General features: G+C 40.1%; 1 protein-coding gene across 5 annotated transcripts in view; it reads right to left on the reverse strand.

Moving 5' to 3' along the window:
• The window catches only part of LOC134212094 (protein rolling stone), a 187,835-nt gene that overhangs the window by 20,933 nt on the left and 148,512 nt on the right, over positions 1-18,390 (reverse strand). For all 5 annotated transcript variants that reach the window (XM_062689625.1, XM_062689623.1, XM_062689624.1 and 2 more), the window contains 2 exons: positions 7,985-8,228; positions 7,646-7,768 (listed from right to left, as the gene is read on the reverse strand). In XM_062689625.1, coding sequence (XP_062545609.1) covers positions 7,646-7,768; positions 7,985-8,228 — 367 coding nt within the window. The remainder of the gene's footprint in view (positions 1-7,645; positions 7,769-7,984; positions 8,229-18,390) is intronic.

An 18,390-nucleotide genomic window follows, 5' to 3' on the forward strand; every position in this document is an offset into this window, starting at 1 on the left:
TAAAAAAATATTTCTGACGAATGGAACTCGTCTCCCAGAGCTCAAACTTAACAACCTTTAAGACCCTCTGCGGCCGATACAAATAAAACAGAACGCCGCACATTGGGGCAGACCGCTGTTTTCGTTGGACAAAGCTTCTAGTTCTCTGTGTATACGTTCTAGACATTTGGTGTCTTTAGCACAACATCTCGGGTTAGAATAAGCTTCATTTTGATCAATTTTATTTTTATCTAGATAACTAATTAACCATATATTTCAGCATTCGGAGATATCGTATATCGGGTCCACATTTAAATTGCAGAAGAAGAAAGAATATAAATTGCTGTAATATGTTAATTTTGAATCTATATTAATACCAAATTTGAAAAAAAAAAACATACGGACAAAAAGCTCCGCATGCATCCAAGCACTTTTCTTCGTGATATCAAAGATATTGACTAAGTTCTGAAAAAAATCAGCTGCCATCATCTGCTCAAAAATATTCACAAATTTCTTATCAGTGTTTTTTTTACTAAATATCAAGAAATCTACGTTTATATCCTGTAAATACGTTGCAGGCCTGGTAGCGGGTCACTTTTTTGTGACTTGGTCACTTTTTTCGAACAAGTCACTAAAAAGTCTCTTTTTTCGATCTCAAGTCACTAAAGTCACTTTTTCTCGCTAAAAGTCACTATTTTCAACTATACAAGCAGTGATACAAGCAGGAGACCTGCCGGCTTCGATTTTATACAGTAGGGGAATGTGGGGATACTTGATTCCTTGGGAGACCTGATCCCTTGTCATAGCAGCATAATTCAAATCTATTTGGTTGCGGCGACTCAAATGTGACTAAATTCGGTTGCATATGGGTAACATAAACTTTTGTGTAACATGTGTGCTGCTCGGGTGGGAGACTTGATTCTCCCTTGTTTTACCGAGAACTAGAGTAGTATTGTTATAGCGTATCTTTATAATAGATCCTCTACACAAATGATCGTTATGTGGCGAGTTATTTGACAACCTTATTTACTCTATTATTTACTCTATTATTTACTGTGTTTTGTCTCTCCTAAAGATGTTTTAGTGGCCACGCAAAATTTCCCAATAATGACCAAATGCTACCATTTTTTCACAGCACAAAGCCATACATATACTGAATGATCTTCACTGATAAAAATGCCAACATTCCACCACAATTTCAGGACATTTGGATTTTAAGTTGTTGCCTCAATATTCAGTAGATATCATAGAAAGGAGATCAACTCTCCCCAATTTTGGAGATTGCATGCGCTGTCGAATTCCACAGCAAAAATCATTCATGAATTCTCAGTGATCGTAATTTTCACTCATTCTCAGGAGAAGAGAATGCTCATTCACGCAGATTTTCGTCGAGAAATCATGTTTCACGTTTCGCTCACTTCCAGTGGCGTAAAAATTTGTTTTGCTCGCAAGACTACTCATAGTTTTTAGTAGTCCTGCTTTTGACTAATATTGAGTAAAATTTTCGTGGGATTAAAAGAGAGGACAATACTATTTTACTTAGTCTTTGAGTAGATAAAAGTTAGCGTGTACGATTTTCGTTTCTCTTCTGAGTTCGCTCTAAAAGAAAAGAGTGGTGATTGAAAGACGTTTTCCGCCACAAATTACGAAAAAACAAATTCTCCTTCATCCCAAAAACGCTTGGTTTTGTCTAATCGAACTTGCAACTGAAACTGAAAGTCACTGTTTGGTCACTTTTTCGGCAACTGAAAGTCACTTTTTGGTCCCTTTTTTCGTCAGCTTTGGTCACTAAAGTCATTATTTTGAACGGCACCGCTCGCTACCAGCCCTGACGTTGGTAGCATATCGAAATGGCTACATTTTATCGCTGTTTTCAAGAAAATAACGAAAATAATGAATCTTATTCGAGATGGTGTGCCGAGGACACCCAATCTCTAGAACGTATACCCATACAAGAGTACTAGAGGTTTTGTCCGACGAAAACAACGGTCTGGGTACGCCGTTCGGTATGAGCTATGCGCTGAAATGTTCAAGAAATGATGCAGATCTTTGGAAATATAGTTGAGGTTGAAGTCTACTTCGATGAGCTTACAATTGCTGGTATAGATAATGAGGAACATGATAGGACTTGATGAAAAGTTTTGGAAAGAGCTTCAACATTCGTTTTAATAACAGTAAGATTCAATATCGGTGCTCGGAGATCAAGTTAATGGGGAATATAATTTTACATTCATCCTGATAACAAATACATTCGCCCAACTAACTGAGGTATTGAGACTTTTAGGAATGTTCAAATATTTGTTGCGGTACTCTTTTTGTCATTCTTCATTCATCTCTTCTTCATATCTTTTCATCCGTGTGTTAGGGGCCCCACACACGCTCCGACAAGTTGTACAACTTTGACTCCGCCCCCAAGTTAGTCCGACCAATTTAGTCTCTACGACCGTCTGACGAACAGTTGTTCCAACCAAAACAACAACGAACAATAATATCAGCAAACGTCATTTCCCTAGTAACTTTGTGCTTGCGCTGATGCATGGTTCTGTTGCTTCCCAACGGAGTTTTCGACCATCGACGACATAGACGGATGGACCATTGTGGCCACCGGGGTGTCCCCTGGAAGATCCGGAAAATCGGTAAAAATGGTCAATTCGAAAATTTCATCGTAGAATGGCGGATTTTTTTTAGAATCATTTATTGTCCTTCAGGATTTTTTTCGGAAGTTCCTCCAGGAATTCCTTCGGAAATTCCTCCGAAAGTTCCTCCAGGAATAATTCCGGGAGTTTCTCCATGATTTCCTTCTAAATTTCCTCTACGAATTCCTGGAGGAACTTCCGGATGAGTTCTTGGAGGAACTTCCGAAGGAATTCCTGGAGGAACTTCCGGAGGAATTCCTGGAGGAACTTCCGGAGGAATTCTTGGAGAAACTTTCTGGAGGAGCTTCCGGAGGAATTTCTGAAGGAGCTTCCGGAGGAATTCCTGGAGGAACTTGCGGAGGAATTCTTGGAGGAACTTTCGAATGAATTTTTGAAGGCACCCCAAATTTCTGGAGGAACTTCCGGTGGATTTTTAGGAGGACTTTCTGTAGGAATCCAGGAGGAAATTCTGGAGAAGTTCCTGGAGAAACCTGCAGAGGAATGATAGGAAGATGTTCTAGAGAAAGTTTCAGAGCAGCTTCCGGAGGAACTTCCTAAGGAATCTGTAGAAACTTCCTAAAGAATTTCTGGAGGTATTGCCGGAGGACTCTTTTTTATGTTTTTTTATCGGGAATTTCTGGACGTCAACTTACATTATCCCTACTGTTCGGATATATTTAAAGTTGTCAATCCATCAAATAGTATTTAATTAAACGTTTATTTTAATATTATTGAAATTAAATTAAATCGTCTCTAGAAATAATTTAAATCTCCTTTAAACCTTCTAACGTCAAATGAAACCTGTCCGGCAAATCCGCATGCATTGTGTTTTGCAAAAGCGGCAATGATGCGGATTTTTTTAGTTGGGGAGATATGTATAAAATGCGCCACCATATTTTCTTGGTTTATAACCCAAATTTTGCATCAATATCGTAAGCAGCTGAAGCCAAAAAACATTCGTATGCCATCAAATAAAAAGTGTCAGTCAAAAACTGATCTGAAAAATTTAAAAAAATCAAATATTATTTTGACTCATTCCAACGTAATTTCGGTGTTTACGTCCTCAATGTTTTTTATTTAGACACAAAAACTATCTTCTCAGTCTGAGACATTAACTAACTTAAAGGATAGAGTTGACACAATTCTTGTGCAGAGTTTGAAAATTTTGGTGAACAATATTGGAATATTTTGATTATCATTTTTGGGCATATTGCCCAGCATCGTTCATTTTGGATTAAAATTCTCAATTTTGGAATAAAATTGTTTTGTTGCAATATTGCTGGCTTTACATGTATTTTTTTTGACCATATAATGACTGATATGTTGGATTATTGATAAACACTTCGAAAATACATGTTTTCGGAGGAAATCACCATTAAATTAAGTGATTAGCTTAGGGGGCGCATATTAACTGCATTTTCCCTATAAACTGTCGACAAACCGCTTGTCGTTGTCGTTCCGTTGTTGCACTCCATTGCGGTTCCTCCTTAACAGCTCTTGAGGAATCAATAAAAAGAAATTTACGAATCGACCACTTTTGCGAATGTTCCAGATCTTCCATGGGTCCACCTACAATGGTCCGTGGTTCGACAACAAATGGTTCTAAAAAAAATTCGGCGCTTCATGATAAAATTAATGAATTGACCATTTTTATGCATTTTCCGGATTTTCCTGTAGTCAACAATGGTCCGTGTATGTATCACAACATCAATTCCACACTCAGGGTTCGACGAGATATGATTCTAAAAAATCCTGGCGTTCCACGATTTGTTCATTTTTACATTTATAAAGACTATTCTTACGGATATTCCGGACCTTCCAGGAAAGGTAGCCAAAATGGTCCGTTTGTGGTCACAACATCAATTCCGTACTTAAGGTTTGACAATAAATGATTCTAGAGCCGCTCTACGATGCAATTTTTGAATTGACCTTTTTACGGATGTTTCGGATCTTCCAGGGGACCACCAGGTGGCACCATGGTCTGTGTGTGGTCAAAAAATCAATTCCATACTCAGGGCTTGACAACAATGGGATTTGAAAAAATCCCGGCGCTCTACGGTGATATCTACCAATTGACCATTTTATGGATATTCCGGATCTTAAACCCGGTGGGCACAATGATCCGAGTGTGTCGGAGACTAGAAGAAAGGAAATCTACAGTGTTGTACAACAACACTACACACAATGCAACTTGGTTGTACAACATTTGACTTCGCCCACCCGAAGTCTGAGCAAAATCAAACGGTTTTGGTTTCATCCGACGAATATACAACTTTGAAACCGTCTGTCCAACAGTCGTACAACTTGCCCACAGACGGTCCGACATTCCTCCGACCGAACCAAATTTGCTGGGGCGGAGTCAAAGTTGTACAACATGTCGGAGCGTGTGTGGGTGCCCTTTATGGAACGTACACATGGTCAAGCAGTTTGACCAACATTAACTCCACCTCTCGTTTATTCAAACATCCATCAAGTTTTACCAACAGCAGCGGCACGAACAATCAATTTATTCGACCAACAACATCACACACGAACGACTGAGGCGCCAACTTGAGCACCATCAAAAAATACACGAGGGTTTGTGCAACTTAGGGTGGTCGGTATTGGCCATTTTTCTCAAATACCGGTTTTCGGTATTTGATGGATCCAATACCGATAATACCGGTAAAATACCGGTTTTAGTGAAAATTTCAGGTAGTAAAAGAAAAACTTTTGATTTGGACTTCTGGATGAAAAACAATATTTGTTGACAAACTTCAAATGTTAAAATCATTGCTCGTTAACCTGAGCAAAGCGAAACTTAAGGTGATTATACAATCAAGCCATGTGGTGAATTTCAAACTCACCACACGGTTTTCTACTCCTGTTATCAAAAGTTCAAAACCAGCGTAATATTTTTTGTACAATGCTGAAATTAAAGTCGATTGCTTAGCATGAGTAATCAAACGATCTACAGATGTTGTGATCCCCATGGGCGTTGTTGTTCTCTCAATTCGTGCTCTTGAAAAATCACTAGAAAAAACACGTGGTTTCCAAGATGGCCGATTTGTGGCTTTGTTGTATAACCACCTTAAGTACACGTAAAAAAATAACCTTATATGTTATGGAAAAAACCATTTGAAAATACTTATACTCTTCATTATGCCACCTAATGAATGATCCCATATCAAAAAGCTAATATCATTCATAAGTTAATGAAAAGTATAAGTTTCGGGATGTATGTGACCAATGCGATGTATAAGTTTTTTCTTATACCTATCATTAAGTGCCTGCCTTGGCAAAAAAGTATTAGAAATCTTAATAATAAATAACATTAATTTAATTTCAGACATTACATACTGAGCGACTCATCTCCCAATCCGCATTGGATTTTGTTAGCAATGTTGCCAACTACTGAGAATGCCCTCTCTCATAATTGCCCGTAATCCTTTCCGATTCATAATAGGAGAATTGCTTACGGATTGTATGCAAGGATCCCGGCGTCAACGTATTTGCCACCAGCAACGCAAGGGTTTTGCTTTGCTACAGTCTCTTCACAAGTTGTTCTTTAACCGAAAAACCAGAAAAATATTCATAGAGGCATCTTCTTCATACCGATCGTCAGGTATGGTCGTTGTCTCAGTTTCAACAATCGCATCAGGAATGATTAGACGCTTCAAGATCCCATACGCATGCTTAATCAAAGTAGCTCTGGATGCCTGGAAGAAAATGCCAAAATCGTTTCTGATTAATTGCTTCACGGAAGAAAAGCTAAAAGATCGGTATATTTGGATCGTCTCTCTTGGATTCATCTCTTGGATTTAAAACATCGAAATAGTGGCGGAAATATCTGTGGCTTGATTTGAAAATAGTTGCAACGTAAATTGGAACCCCATGTCGGCTTCATATAGAGTGCAGAACTCACAGAGCAGTAGTTCTACAACAGCTTGAATATGTCCGAGGGCTTGAATTATTTCAGCGAGCCTTGGCATCAGCCACTAATTCAAATTCTTTAAGTCGAGTCAAGTACTAGACACTGAAGACGGCCTTACTGTTGAGGTCGAAATACGTATCTGTCAAGATACAATTAAGTGGTGGAATTCAATGGGATTGTATTAACTCGTCTTATGACAAGTGAAGACATTCCACTAAAAAGCTCAAAATTATTTTCTTATCAAATTCTTTTCCGAATTCAGGACGGACATATTTTTGCAGAAAACCGTTTTTAGGTGATTAGGTGATTTACGGAAAAGAACTACTACTTCTCGTACCGTTTTCAAAATTTCATACATTGCGGGAAAATTCAACAATGTTCATTGAAGAAAAAGTCAGATTTTTTATACTGACAACAAAATTTTCAATACCGAAAATACCGGTATTTTCCGTCTCTAATACCGGTATTTTCGGTACCCAAAATTGGCCGGTAATACCGGTATTACCGGTTTCGGTACTACCGGTTAGACCACCCTAGTGCAACTTCACTACAAATGCTCAAACATGTTAGGCGAACCTTGACTCCGCCCCCGACAACTCAAACCAAAATCAAACCGTTTCAATTTTTTTCCAATCGAGCCGCCAACTGTCAAATGGTTGTTCGAACAACTTCACACACGTTCAAACAGGCTCAAACAAAGCAGCACCCAAAGCGTTTTCTTGGGGGCGGAGTCAATGTTTGTCAAACTGCTTGACTGGTGTGTACGCTGCATTAGGTAAGAAAAGTGTGAACGGTCAAAAGGGTCGTGTCGTGGTTTTGTTTTGTATTTGTCTTTAAACATAGCCTTAAAGATCATCGCACTATGTCCTGATTGTTATACATATAAGGACGTAAACGTCATTAACCTGTATTTACGCATACGATATACTAATCTGGGTTTATTCGTGTCTACCAGAGCTGGGCTGTTATTTATTGTTCCTAATCCGAAGTGATTGTGCTTTGTCACACTGGTTTGCTGTAAAATTTAATTGGATATATAAACCCCATGCGCACAGTGCCATGTTCTCGATTTCGAAACGCTGTCACTTATTCCAACATGCGGCAGTACAGAACTTACCCGGGTCGTAAACAAACGTCCAATAGACTATCGTGACGATGAACGAGTAAACTGTGGCAATCGTGTAGACAACCCAATAGACGGCATGCAGTCGACTCTCCCGGGCAACATGAATATTCCATTCTGGAAAACGAGAAAACAAAGATATTGTGCGGTGTAGATAACAACATTTGTAGGCCATCAATTTCCTGTCCCCCATCCCATCCGGTCTCGAAGCTATCCAACGTATATAAATATGATTGCATATCCCATTTGTGAGCTGCTGGGTGGGAGCCCATGGGCAACAGTCATACCTACATACGCTGTGCCGTCAAAGGTCACCAAGAGGAAGACATTTACCGAACTCGTTCCGGTCAATCATCAGTCCTTTGGTAACGATAATTGCAGCCAGCCAGGCCTGCAGGGCGCACGCTATCAGTGCCCAGTGCGTCAGGTAGATCCACCATTTGGCGTAGTGATGCTCCAGCATCGGTTCCGATCGGCCAATGTCCAGCGCCGAGCAGGCCAATACTGCCAGTAACAGTATGGCCACGATTAACCGATACATTAGGTAGCATATCCCGACCTGTGTGTTAGTTTGCCACTGGAACGAAACAGGGGAAAAAATAGAAGGACTCTGGTCAAACACGTGTAATGGCTAGCAGATAACGAGAAAGCGGATGCATTCCGTGGAAGTGCATGGTGAAAGCACGGTACCAGGCACAGGTGGTTGATTTATTGATGACCGAGAGACATTTTAGCATGTTTTTGGTTTTGCATTGGCTGCACGTTACCATGTTCCAAGCTGTAGGGTTGATTCGCCTAATTTCATTCGGGAGTGGTTTTCTACATCCGGTAACACCAGTATCTAATACGGCGAGGACCAATACCCTAAGCTTGTGCCGTGCTGCACATCACGGTCATGGCAGTTGACAGTAGAAAATTTATAGTGTGATAATTACATATTCTCTACTCCTTGGGGGTTGGATCTGTAATGGAAAGGTCACTTAGAAATCGATAGGAATTGCATTAATTTGTGATGAGTTTTGCTGCAACAAAACCCGCATAAAATAAAATGTTTTACTGGTGGAAATTGTTCATAAATCATAAAGATACTACATACATGGTTTTCAAATCACCAGCTTTAGAAATGATATTCTAATATCTCAATAACATGTAACACTGTAGCCTGGATTTATAATTCCATTATTTATTCATTGATGCGAAAACAATCCGGAAGTTGGAAAGTCGTTTAAACAGTATATACACAGAAAAAAAAATCACGTTTAAAATTGTACATGCGTAAAATCACATTATTTTTCAGGACCTAATTACATTCCTGTCGAGTTTGTTTACAACTTGTATGGGGCAGCAAACTAATCGCAATAATGGGATGTTTTTCAATCCTTTCCTTCCCACGACTTTTTTTCAAAGATTTCAATAGGAAGGAATTAGAAAATGAAAATGAAAATAGAAACGAAAACGGAAAAAAAGTTTTTTTTATTGTAAATCAATAGTTACTCGATTGTTTTCAATAGTTTTACTGTTGGTTTCACTATTTTTACACAACATTGGTTGTATACGCAGTCTAATGAAACCATAAAGCTGTGCTAAATATTGCTTTTTGTTGTTGAAACAATTCAACGAAAGTTGGAAGGTGCAAAATTTGATGGAGCTCTACAGCAACCATGGGAAGGAAAGGGTTAATGCAATTTTGTTATGTATGGAATTTAACAAATCAAAACAAATCAAATTGGTATTTAAATTTTTTGATGGGCCGCTCTTTTATTCCGTTGTATTTGATGCCCTGATGCTCTGAAGCTAGTTGGCACTATTTACGATACAGAACTGTGATACGTAATGTTATGCTCATAACCGCGAGAAGATTATAGTTCACTCGGCGAAGCTATACGCATTTCTCTAAAGTGTAGGTTAAGCAAATTTCGTTTATTTTACACTAGAAAAGTAATATAATCAACCATACAACACTCCAGTAAAATACTAACTTTGCCGGATAAAATCTAAACTTCTCCAGGCTTTGGGGACAGCAGGGACTATGTCCAAGGGCCTCGACGAACCCTCCTCAGGACAACTGCGAGTTGTGATGCATGCCAAGGATGTGGTGGGATTTGACAGTGGACTCTGTAAAACTTCTATAAAAAGCTGCATGTATCTGCAAGCAGGCTCCATCAAAGCGACCGTGTGCTGGTCAAAGCGCACAAGCTCAAGTCCTGGTGTTAGTTGGAACTAGAGATGGGCGCTCCGCTCAGGAGCTGTTCGAAAGATTCGCTTCCTTACATTGAGCTGATGAACCATGGATCTTTTTTAAAGAACCTCAGCTCAGCAGCTCACTTTAAATTGATGAAATCATTGTCAAACACGCGCCTAGAGAAACTCCATCGAGCGTACGCACTCGAGTACGCGCGCTACAAACGAAAATACCACGCTCGCGGTACACAACACAAGCGAGCTTGTATGAGCATTCCAGTCCAGTACCGCGCACGTGCTGATCGTTTACTATTTGCACCATCAAGCCAACCAACAGAAATCATTTCTGCTGCAGGAAGGAATAAGAAACACACAAGCAAAAATAATCCAACTAGCTTGCCGTCTATTACATACTCGGCGCTACGACCGGACACACAAAAGATACCTAGTATAGTGCGGTAGCGAACGAACCGTACCAGGCAAAAGATCCGAAGATCCGAACAACTCTCAGTCCAGCTCGAAATTGCTGTGACATGGAAGCGAGAGCAGTACTAGCCCAGATCCGTGCGACACGGATCGGTCGGAAGCGATTCGGATCAGTCGCGACGCGACCGATAGACTAACGCAAAATGAACTCTCCTAAGAAATTATGACGTTTGAGCGGGTCGCATAATGAACGCAAAATGAACTTTTGTTCGAGAAAACGACCCGCTCAATCGTCAAAATCCATCAGGTGAGTGAATTCGATGAACTCCTGCATAAGTCTATTCTAGCGATCCGTGTGGTTCAAACGAACCGAACTGGGAGCTGTGTCTTGCACGGAGCGGATCTTTTGCTTGCGACGGGTTTTCCCGCTAGCATACTGCTAGGGTCTGTTCACAAATTACGTAACGCAAATATCCGAGTTTTTGACCTCTTCCCTCCCCCTCGTAACAAAAAGTAACATTTTTGGTAAGCCCTCCCCGAATATAACGCGTAACTGTGAAAATTTTGAAGGCAGATTTTTTTCCGTCTCTGAAGCATGCGGATTTTGGTATTTTTTAACACTTTTAGAATAGGAACAGCACAAGATAAAAAACCAAGAATATCAAGAATGCAGCTTGTAGAAACGAAAATAGAATTTGCGACCATGGCCATTTAAATAGTTTAGCGGAACTGTACTGTCTAGAAATACAATATTTGCTTGGTGTTTCAACGCATATCAGTCCCGCTATGTGCTTGATTTTGATAATGACTAATATACGATAACGAAACGATATGGTTTGTTACATCTAGCATAGCATAGCATAGCATAAGTGATTGTACAAATCGTGGGTGGCTATACAATGCTCAATTGAGCAATCTACTGTATATTGTCGCAAATTGGTACTTGGGATTAGTACCTTTTCCTTTACAGTAGCAGTTGTATACCTGGCCACGTCCTTACAATCACGGAAGGAAGGGAAGGAATGTTAGTTCAACATCTACTAGAGAAGATGCAGGGAACCCATACTACCTTCATAGATGTCTCGGGAAGGAAAATTTGTGTTAGTGGGTAAGGTGAATAATAGGGAGCTCTATTCGACAATATAGAGCGTTTGTCAATAACAGTATATGCTGAAAAAAAGTATTAAAATATATTCATCAATTTACTTACGAACAGTCCAAAGGAGGACAAAGTAACCTGAAATTTACAAATGTTTCGCATTATATACAAAACACGTTCAACCGCACACTTATTTACCGAACATTAAAATCAGAACCAAAAACTCATAAAAACTCGGCCGCGCAATGCAGAACACAATATTTCGGCAAATCGCGCGATCATTCTGCTGTCCGAAACAAGAGCCAACACGCACTGAACTAATTAACTTTATTACCGGCCGCGCAATGCAAAACACAAAATTTCGGCAAATCGCACGATCGTTCTGCCGTCCAAAACAAGAGCCAACACGCACTGAACTGGTTAACTTTATTACCGGCCGCGCAATGCAAAACACAAAATTTCGGCGAATCGCACGATCGTTCTGCCGTCCGAAACAAGAGCCAACACGCACTGAACTCAAACGATATGGTTTGTTACATCTAATCATAAATTACGTGAGACAAAAATGCCTCGAAATCTAGCAACAATTTTTCATACAAAACTGGCTGTCTTTCCGAATTCAAAAAAATACAAATTTCAGTCATACTCCAATCAGTGATTTAAAAAAAAAACAATTTTATTCACGTTATGCGTAACATTTGGTAGTACCCATCCCCTCCCCTACCTTTTAGTGTAACAAAGTATAACGCAAGTTGGACCTCCCCCTCCCCCCAAAAGCGTTACGTAATTTGTGAACAGACCCCTACATTGCACTCTGTTTGTTTGTAGCACCGTGCTCTGTATGTTTTACTCTCTTGATTCTCTCGCATTTCGAGAACCACTCGCTTGCGCTTGCTTTTATAAAAAATCAACTACGCTTACGCATGGTTAGAAGCGCGCGCAAACAAGGCATTGATTTACTGCGCCCAGTATGAAGAGAATTCTTATGACACGTGATATGGTTCATATACATATCAGAAACTATATATAGGGACTATAGGGACTGAATTATTCAAATTAACGATTTGAGAAACGTTATCAAGGTAACCAACAAAATGTAACTTAGAATTATGAATAGAAAATAATGTTGAGTTACGCTTTTGTATAGAAATAAATGTAATGATTCTAAATAAACTCCTAGACTTCAGAACTAGACGGACAGGAAAAGCGTAATAAATGTTATTAGCTTAAAATTGTCGGTTTTCCAAAAGAAATTATTACCTCACTATAGCTTAACATTTTAAAAATTTCAAAGTGAGGCCAATAGATAAATGATGAATGAATGACATAAATGTTTAAAATTTTTGAGCAATAATTACAATTAAAATAATATATGTAAATAATAATAATAATAATATTTAAAATCATTTTTTAATATATGTAGCATTAAAGAACTGAAGAGCTGATCCAGCTGAGGAGCTGACTCTTTTCAATGATCTGAACGGATCAGATCCGCTCACTACAATGAGCTGTTTTGCCCATCTCTAGTTGGAACACTAAACAGACTTGACACGTCGGCCCTCCGACGAGACAGGAGGTTTGCGCAGGCCTAATAAGTCGCCTGTAAAACCACAAATTGCGAAGGAAATAAGAGATAATACGACCTGATAATATCGGCAAAGACACAGGCGATGAATAAAGGATCACGATTGGAAGCTTGAAAAATGAAACTGAATGTCGCTGGGTTTCGCAGGTTGCGACAGGATAATCTACTATTGATTACATCCCCGCAACTGCCCACACGAAAAGAGACCCGACGACGAGAAAGAAGCGTTCTATGCATAGCTGGAGCAGCCATACGATGGATGCCCACTGCGGGACGTCAAAATTGTCATCGGCGACCGGATAGTCTACACACCGTATCGAACAACAATGGCAAACGATGCATAAACTTTGCAGCCCTTCTGTGGAATGATAGTCCGTAGCACTTTCTTCCTCCGCAACAATATCCACTAGGCATTGGCGTAAATAAGGGGGGGCCGGGGGGGGCCTGGCCCCCTCCAGACATACTTGTGCCACCCCCCCCTCCCCAGAAAATTTTGAAAAGTAATTCCAACTCAGTCAGTTTTTATTTCATTTACATATTTCCTACATATTTCTTAATTTTGATTATGAATTCTATAAACATATTTTTTGTTGCGTTATCACATCTATGACCATTTGTTCAGCAAAGCATCGAAATATTTAAGTTGGACCCCCGGGAACATTTTCTCGATTTTTAAGCTAAAATCAATACCGCTTTTTATTCAGTTGCTAGCTTAAAATAATAATTTGTTCTGCATTTGTTTGACTAGTATCCTGGTCACAGAAACATAAAAACATAATTGTATTAAGATATAAATATTTCTGTTCTATTGAACTACCATCCGCTTCAAAAAAGACTGAAGCAACTACATCAAAATGAGCACATGTACACAAATCCGGTCAATGAAATTTCGAACGACCATTCTTTCGAAAATCTTCGCATTCCATTGAAAGTATTAGGACAAAACTTAGGCAACCTTCGCACTCACAACAGAGATTGCATTAAAGAAATATTTTTATAATCCTCAAATATCTTGTTCCATTTAATTTTTTGGCGATTTCATAAGGATCATCGGAAAACTCTTTTGTGCCTGCTTTAGTTAGAATTTGTTTTTTAGGATAAAAAAAATATAGATTTAGAAACCAGTTCGTATCAGAAAACATTTCTTTTGCAGCACAATTCAGATCGATTTGGTTGCTTCTCAAGTCTCTTTGATTTTTGCAGAGAAATCTCTCACCTATTCAGAAAACCATAATAAAACCTCTTCCTAACGTCAGTAACTACAAAAACCCAATGTTATTCTGGAATTTGATTTATGACTCATAATTTTATGACTCATGGAATTTATGGCTCATAAAAAATACTTTAGGATTCCAAATTTGTGTTCATCGGTACTTAACTATTTCAGCACATAGCATACATTTTGAAATTGCACGAATACTTATATTGATTATGACAAAATTTCGTGGAATTTATTCCACATCTAAAGAGTTTCAAAAATTTCAAGTTTCAAAAAAATCGAGATCTTTATGCATTAAGTAATCATGGAAATGCTTGAAAACTTTCAGAAATATACTCATATCGAATTTCATTTATAGATAATTCGAAGAAGATTCTTGAATCTTAGATTACACACTTTTAGTAACATGGAGAAGACAAGTTGACATAGACACAGCGTTTTGAAGCAATCATAGGATCATTGGAAATCAATTGTATTATTCGCGTTTTTTTTTATGTTAGTTCTAGGACGAATGAGCGATAAACTTAGTCAAACAATTTCTATTGCAATCCATGCGTACAGTGCTTTAAATCGCCTTTGAAAATTACATCCCACCAGCTGGTGCCATGGCCCCCCCTAGACCGAGACTCTAGTTACGCCTATGCCACTAGGCCACATGGAAATCACCTAATCAAGTAACGGAAAACCAAATCAACCACGTTCTAATCGATGGTAAATTATTCTCCGACATTAAGAACGTACGGACTTACCGCAGTGCGAATATTGAATCCGACCACTACCTCATTGCAGTATGTCTGCGCTCAAAACTCTCGACGATGTACAACACGCGTCGGAGTCATCCGCAGCGGCTAAACATTATTGGGCGGCTACAAGATGGTAGACTAGCCCAAGACTACGCGCAGCTGCTGGAAGTAGGATTCCAAACGGAGATGGCTGGAAAGATATTCGATCCGCTATGGGTAGCACCGCAACCGCTGCATTTGATACGGCGCCCCCGGATCAGAGAAACGACTGGTAAGATGGCGAATGTGAGCAGTTGGTTGAGGAGAAGAATGCAGCATGGGCGAGATTGCTGCAACACCAAACGAGGGCGAACTAGGCACGATTCAAACGGGCGCGGAACAGACAAAACTCGATTTTCCGGAGGAAAAAACGTCAGCAGGAAGATCGAGACCGTGAAGAGACGGAGCAACTGTACCGCGCTAATAACGCACGAAAGTTCTATGAGAAGTTGAACCGTTCACGTAAGGGCCACGTGCCACATCCCGATATGTGTAAGGACATAAACGGGAACCTTCTTAAAAACAAGCGCGAGGTGATTCAAGGTGTGGCGGCACACTACCTGAATCCCGATATGGCAGACACGCGCGCAGGACATGCAACTTCCGGCTCCATATCTCCAGGAAATCCAGGAGGAGATCGGCCGGCTGAAAAACAACATAGCCTTAAGAGTGGACTACCTACCAGGAGAGCTATTTAAACACTGTGGTGAGGCACTGGCTAGAACGCTGCACTGGGTGATTACCAAGATTTGGGAGAAGGAAGTTTTGCCGCAGTAGTGCAAAAGGGCGATAAACTGGATTGTAGCTACTACCGCGCAATCACATTGCTGAACGCAGCCTACAAGGTACTCTCCCAAATTGTATGTCGTCGACTAGCATCAATTGCAAGAGAGTTCGTGGGGCAGTACCAGGCGGGTTTTGTGGACGAACGTTCCACCACGGACCAGGTGTTCGCCATTCGCCAAGTACTGCAGAAATGCCGCGAATACAACGTACCCACGCATCATCTATTCATCGACTTCAAAGCCGCATATGATACAATCGATCGGGACCAGCTATGGCAGCTAATGCACCAACACGGATTTCCGGATAAACTGACACGGTTGATCAAAGCGACGATTGATGGAAGGGGTAATACGAAGAGCAGAGATTGACACGAGTGGTACAATTTTCAATGAGTCCGTCCAGCTATTTGGCTTCGCCAACGACATAGATATTATGGCTCGTAACTTCGAGAAGCTGGAGGAAGCCTACATTAGACTGAAGAGGGAAGCTAAGCGGATCGGACTAGTCATCAACATGTCGAAGACGAAGAACATGATAGAAAGAGGTTCAAGAGAAGACAATGTGAGCCACCCTCCGCGAGTTTGTATCGGTGGTGACGAAATCGAGGTGGTAGAAGAATTTGTGTACTTGGGCTCACTAGTAACTGCCGAAAATGATACCAGCAGAGAAATTCGGAGACGCATAGTGGCTGGAAATCGTACGTACTTTCGACTCCGCAAGACGCTCCGATCGAATTAAGTTTGCCGCCGTATCAAACTGACAATCTACATAACGCTCATTAGACCGGTAGCCCTCTACGGACACGAGACCTGGACGATGCTCGTGGAGGACCAACGCGCACTTGGAGTTTTCGAAAGGAAAGTGCTGCGTACCATCTATGGCGTGGTGCAGATGGCGGACGGTAAGTGGAGGAGGTGAATGAACCACGAGTTGCATGAGCTTCTGGGAGAACCATCCTTCGTTCACATCGCGAAAATCGAACGACTGCGGTGGGCCGGGAACGTAGCTAGAATGTCAGACAGTAACTTGATGAAAATGGTTCGAGGCGCGCAACGGGCAAGGTGGAATGACTTGCGGACCCTCCGTAGACTGCGTGGTTGGCGACGTGTAGCCATTTAGGGTGCCAATGAAAATGACATTTTCGAATTTCAAAAAACGACTTTGCTCACAAGTTTCATTACCCAAAAATATGACCCATGGCAAAACTTGAGCTCAAACGGACGTGATTTAGGGGTGCCTAAAATTCATCAAAGTTATGAAATTTTTACCCATGAAAATTTTCCCAAAGGGAAAGTCGAAAATTGCATTTTTGTTTTTGATGCCAAATGACTTTAAAATGCATGAAACGTCGAGATCTGATGTCATTAAAAAAAACCCAGATTAATCCACCTAGCGGTGATGATGCCTTTCTCGTGCGGTAAAAAAATAGTATTTTGGGCATAACTTCTAAGCCCATCGTCCGATCGGGCCAATTTTCAATAGGAAATAATGAGACAAGATTCTGCGTCTAATGCAACCTGTTGCCTCGGTTCAGGGTAAGTGCATTAAAAGTGATCTAGATTTTTTTACGCGCTTTATTCTGAGAAAAAGTATTTTGGCCATAACTACCAAGCCCATTGTCCGATCCATCCAATCTTCAATAGGAAACAATGGAGCAGTATACTGCGTCGAATGCAGCCTGTTGTGAGGAAATCCGTTTAGAGTAAGTGCATTAAAAATGAGCTAGACTTTTTTACGCGCTTTTTTATGAGAAAAAGTATTTTGGCCATAACTACCAAGCCCATTGTTCGATCCGTCCAATTTTCAATAGGAAACAATGGAGCAAGATACTGCGTTGAATGCAGCCTGCTGTGAGGGAATCCGTTTAGGGTAAGTGCATTAAAAGTGAGCTAGACTTTTTTACGCGCTTTTTTAAGAGGAAAAATATTTTGGCCATAACTTCTAAGCCCATAGTCCAAATCGGCCAATTTTCAATAGGAAACAATGGGGCAGTATACTGCGTCGAATGCAACCTGTTGCGAGTAAATTGGTTGAGGGTAAGTGCAAAAAAAGTGAGCTAAACTTTTTGCTCTTTTGGTGCGCACATACACACACACATACACACACACACACACACACACGCACACACACACAGACATCACCTCAATTCGTCGAGCTGAGTCGATTGGTATATAACACTACGGGTCTCCGAGCCTTCTATAAAAAGTTTGTTTTTGGAGTGAACATATAGCCTTTACGTATACTTAGTATACGAGAAAGGCAAAAATTCGAAAAAAATCGGTTTTTTCTCTTAGAAAATTTTTGGGATTTGGAAATTTTTTTAAATGATTTTTCATCGAATTTTAACACCGGACGATACGCAAACGATTTCGTAGCCAAAAATGCCCCCCTACGCAAAATTGGACTCAGACTTAGGTTATTCGCAAACATTTCCTAAGCCCTAAAATATGCTCCTATGCTGAATTTGAGCTCCATCGGACATGATAGTGCCCAAAATCTTGCTATCAAAATTTTGATTTTTTTTGTAACCAAAAGTCCCAAAAATGTTCTAAGAGAAAAAATCGATTTTTTTCAATTTTTATTTTAAATGAAATCAGTATTCGACTTTTCATGCATTTTTAAGTCATTTGGAATCAAAAACAAATGATGCCAAATGACTTA

The sequence above is a fragment of the Armigeres subalbatus genome, chromosome 2 (genome assembly GCF_024139115.2).
Source record: "Armigeres subalbatus isolate Guangzhou_Male chromosome 2, GZ_Asu_2, whole genome shotgun sequence".
NCBI lineage: Eukaryota > Metazoa > Arthropoda > Insecta > Diptera > Culicidae > Armigeres > Armigeres subalbatus.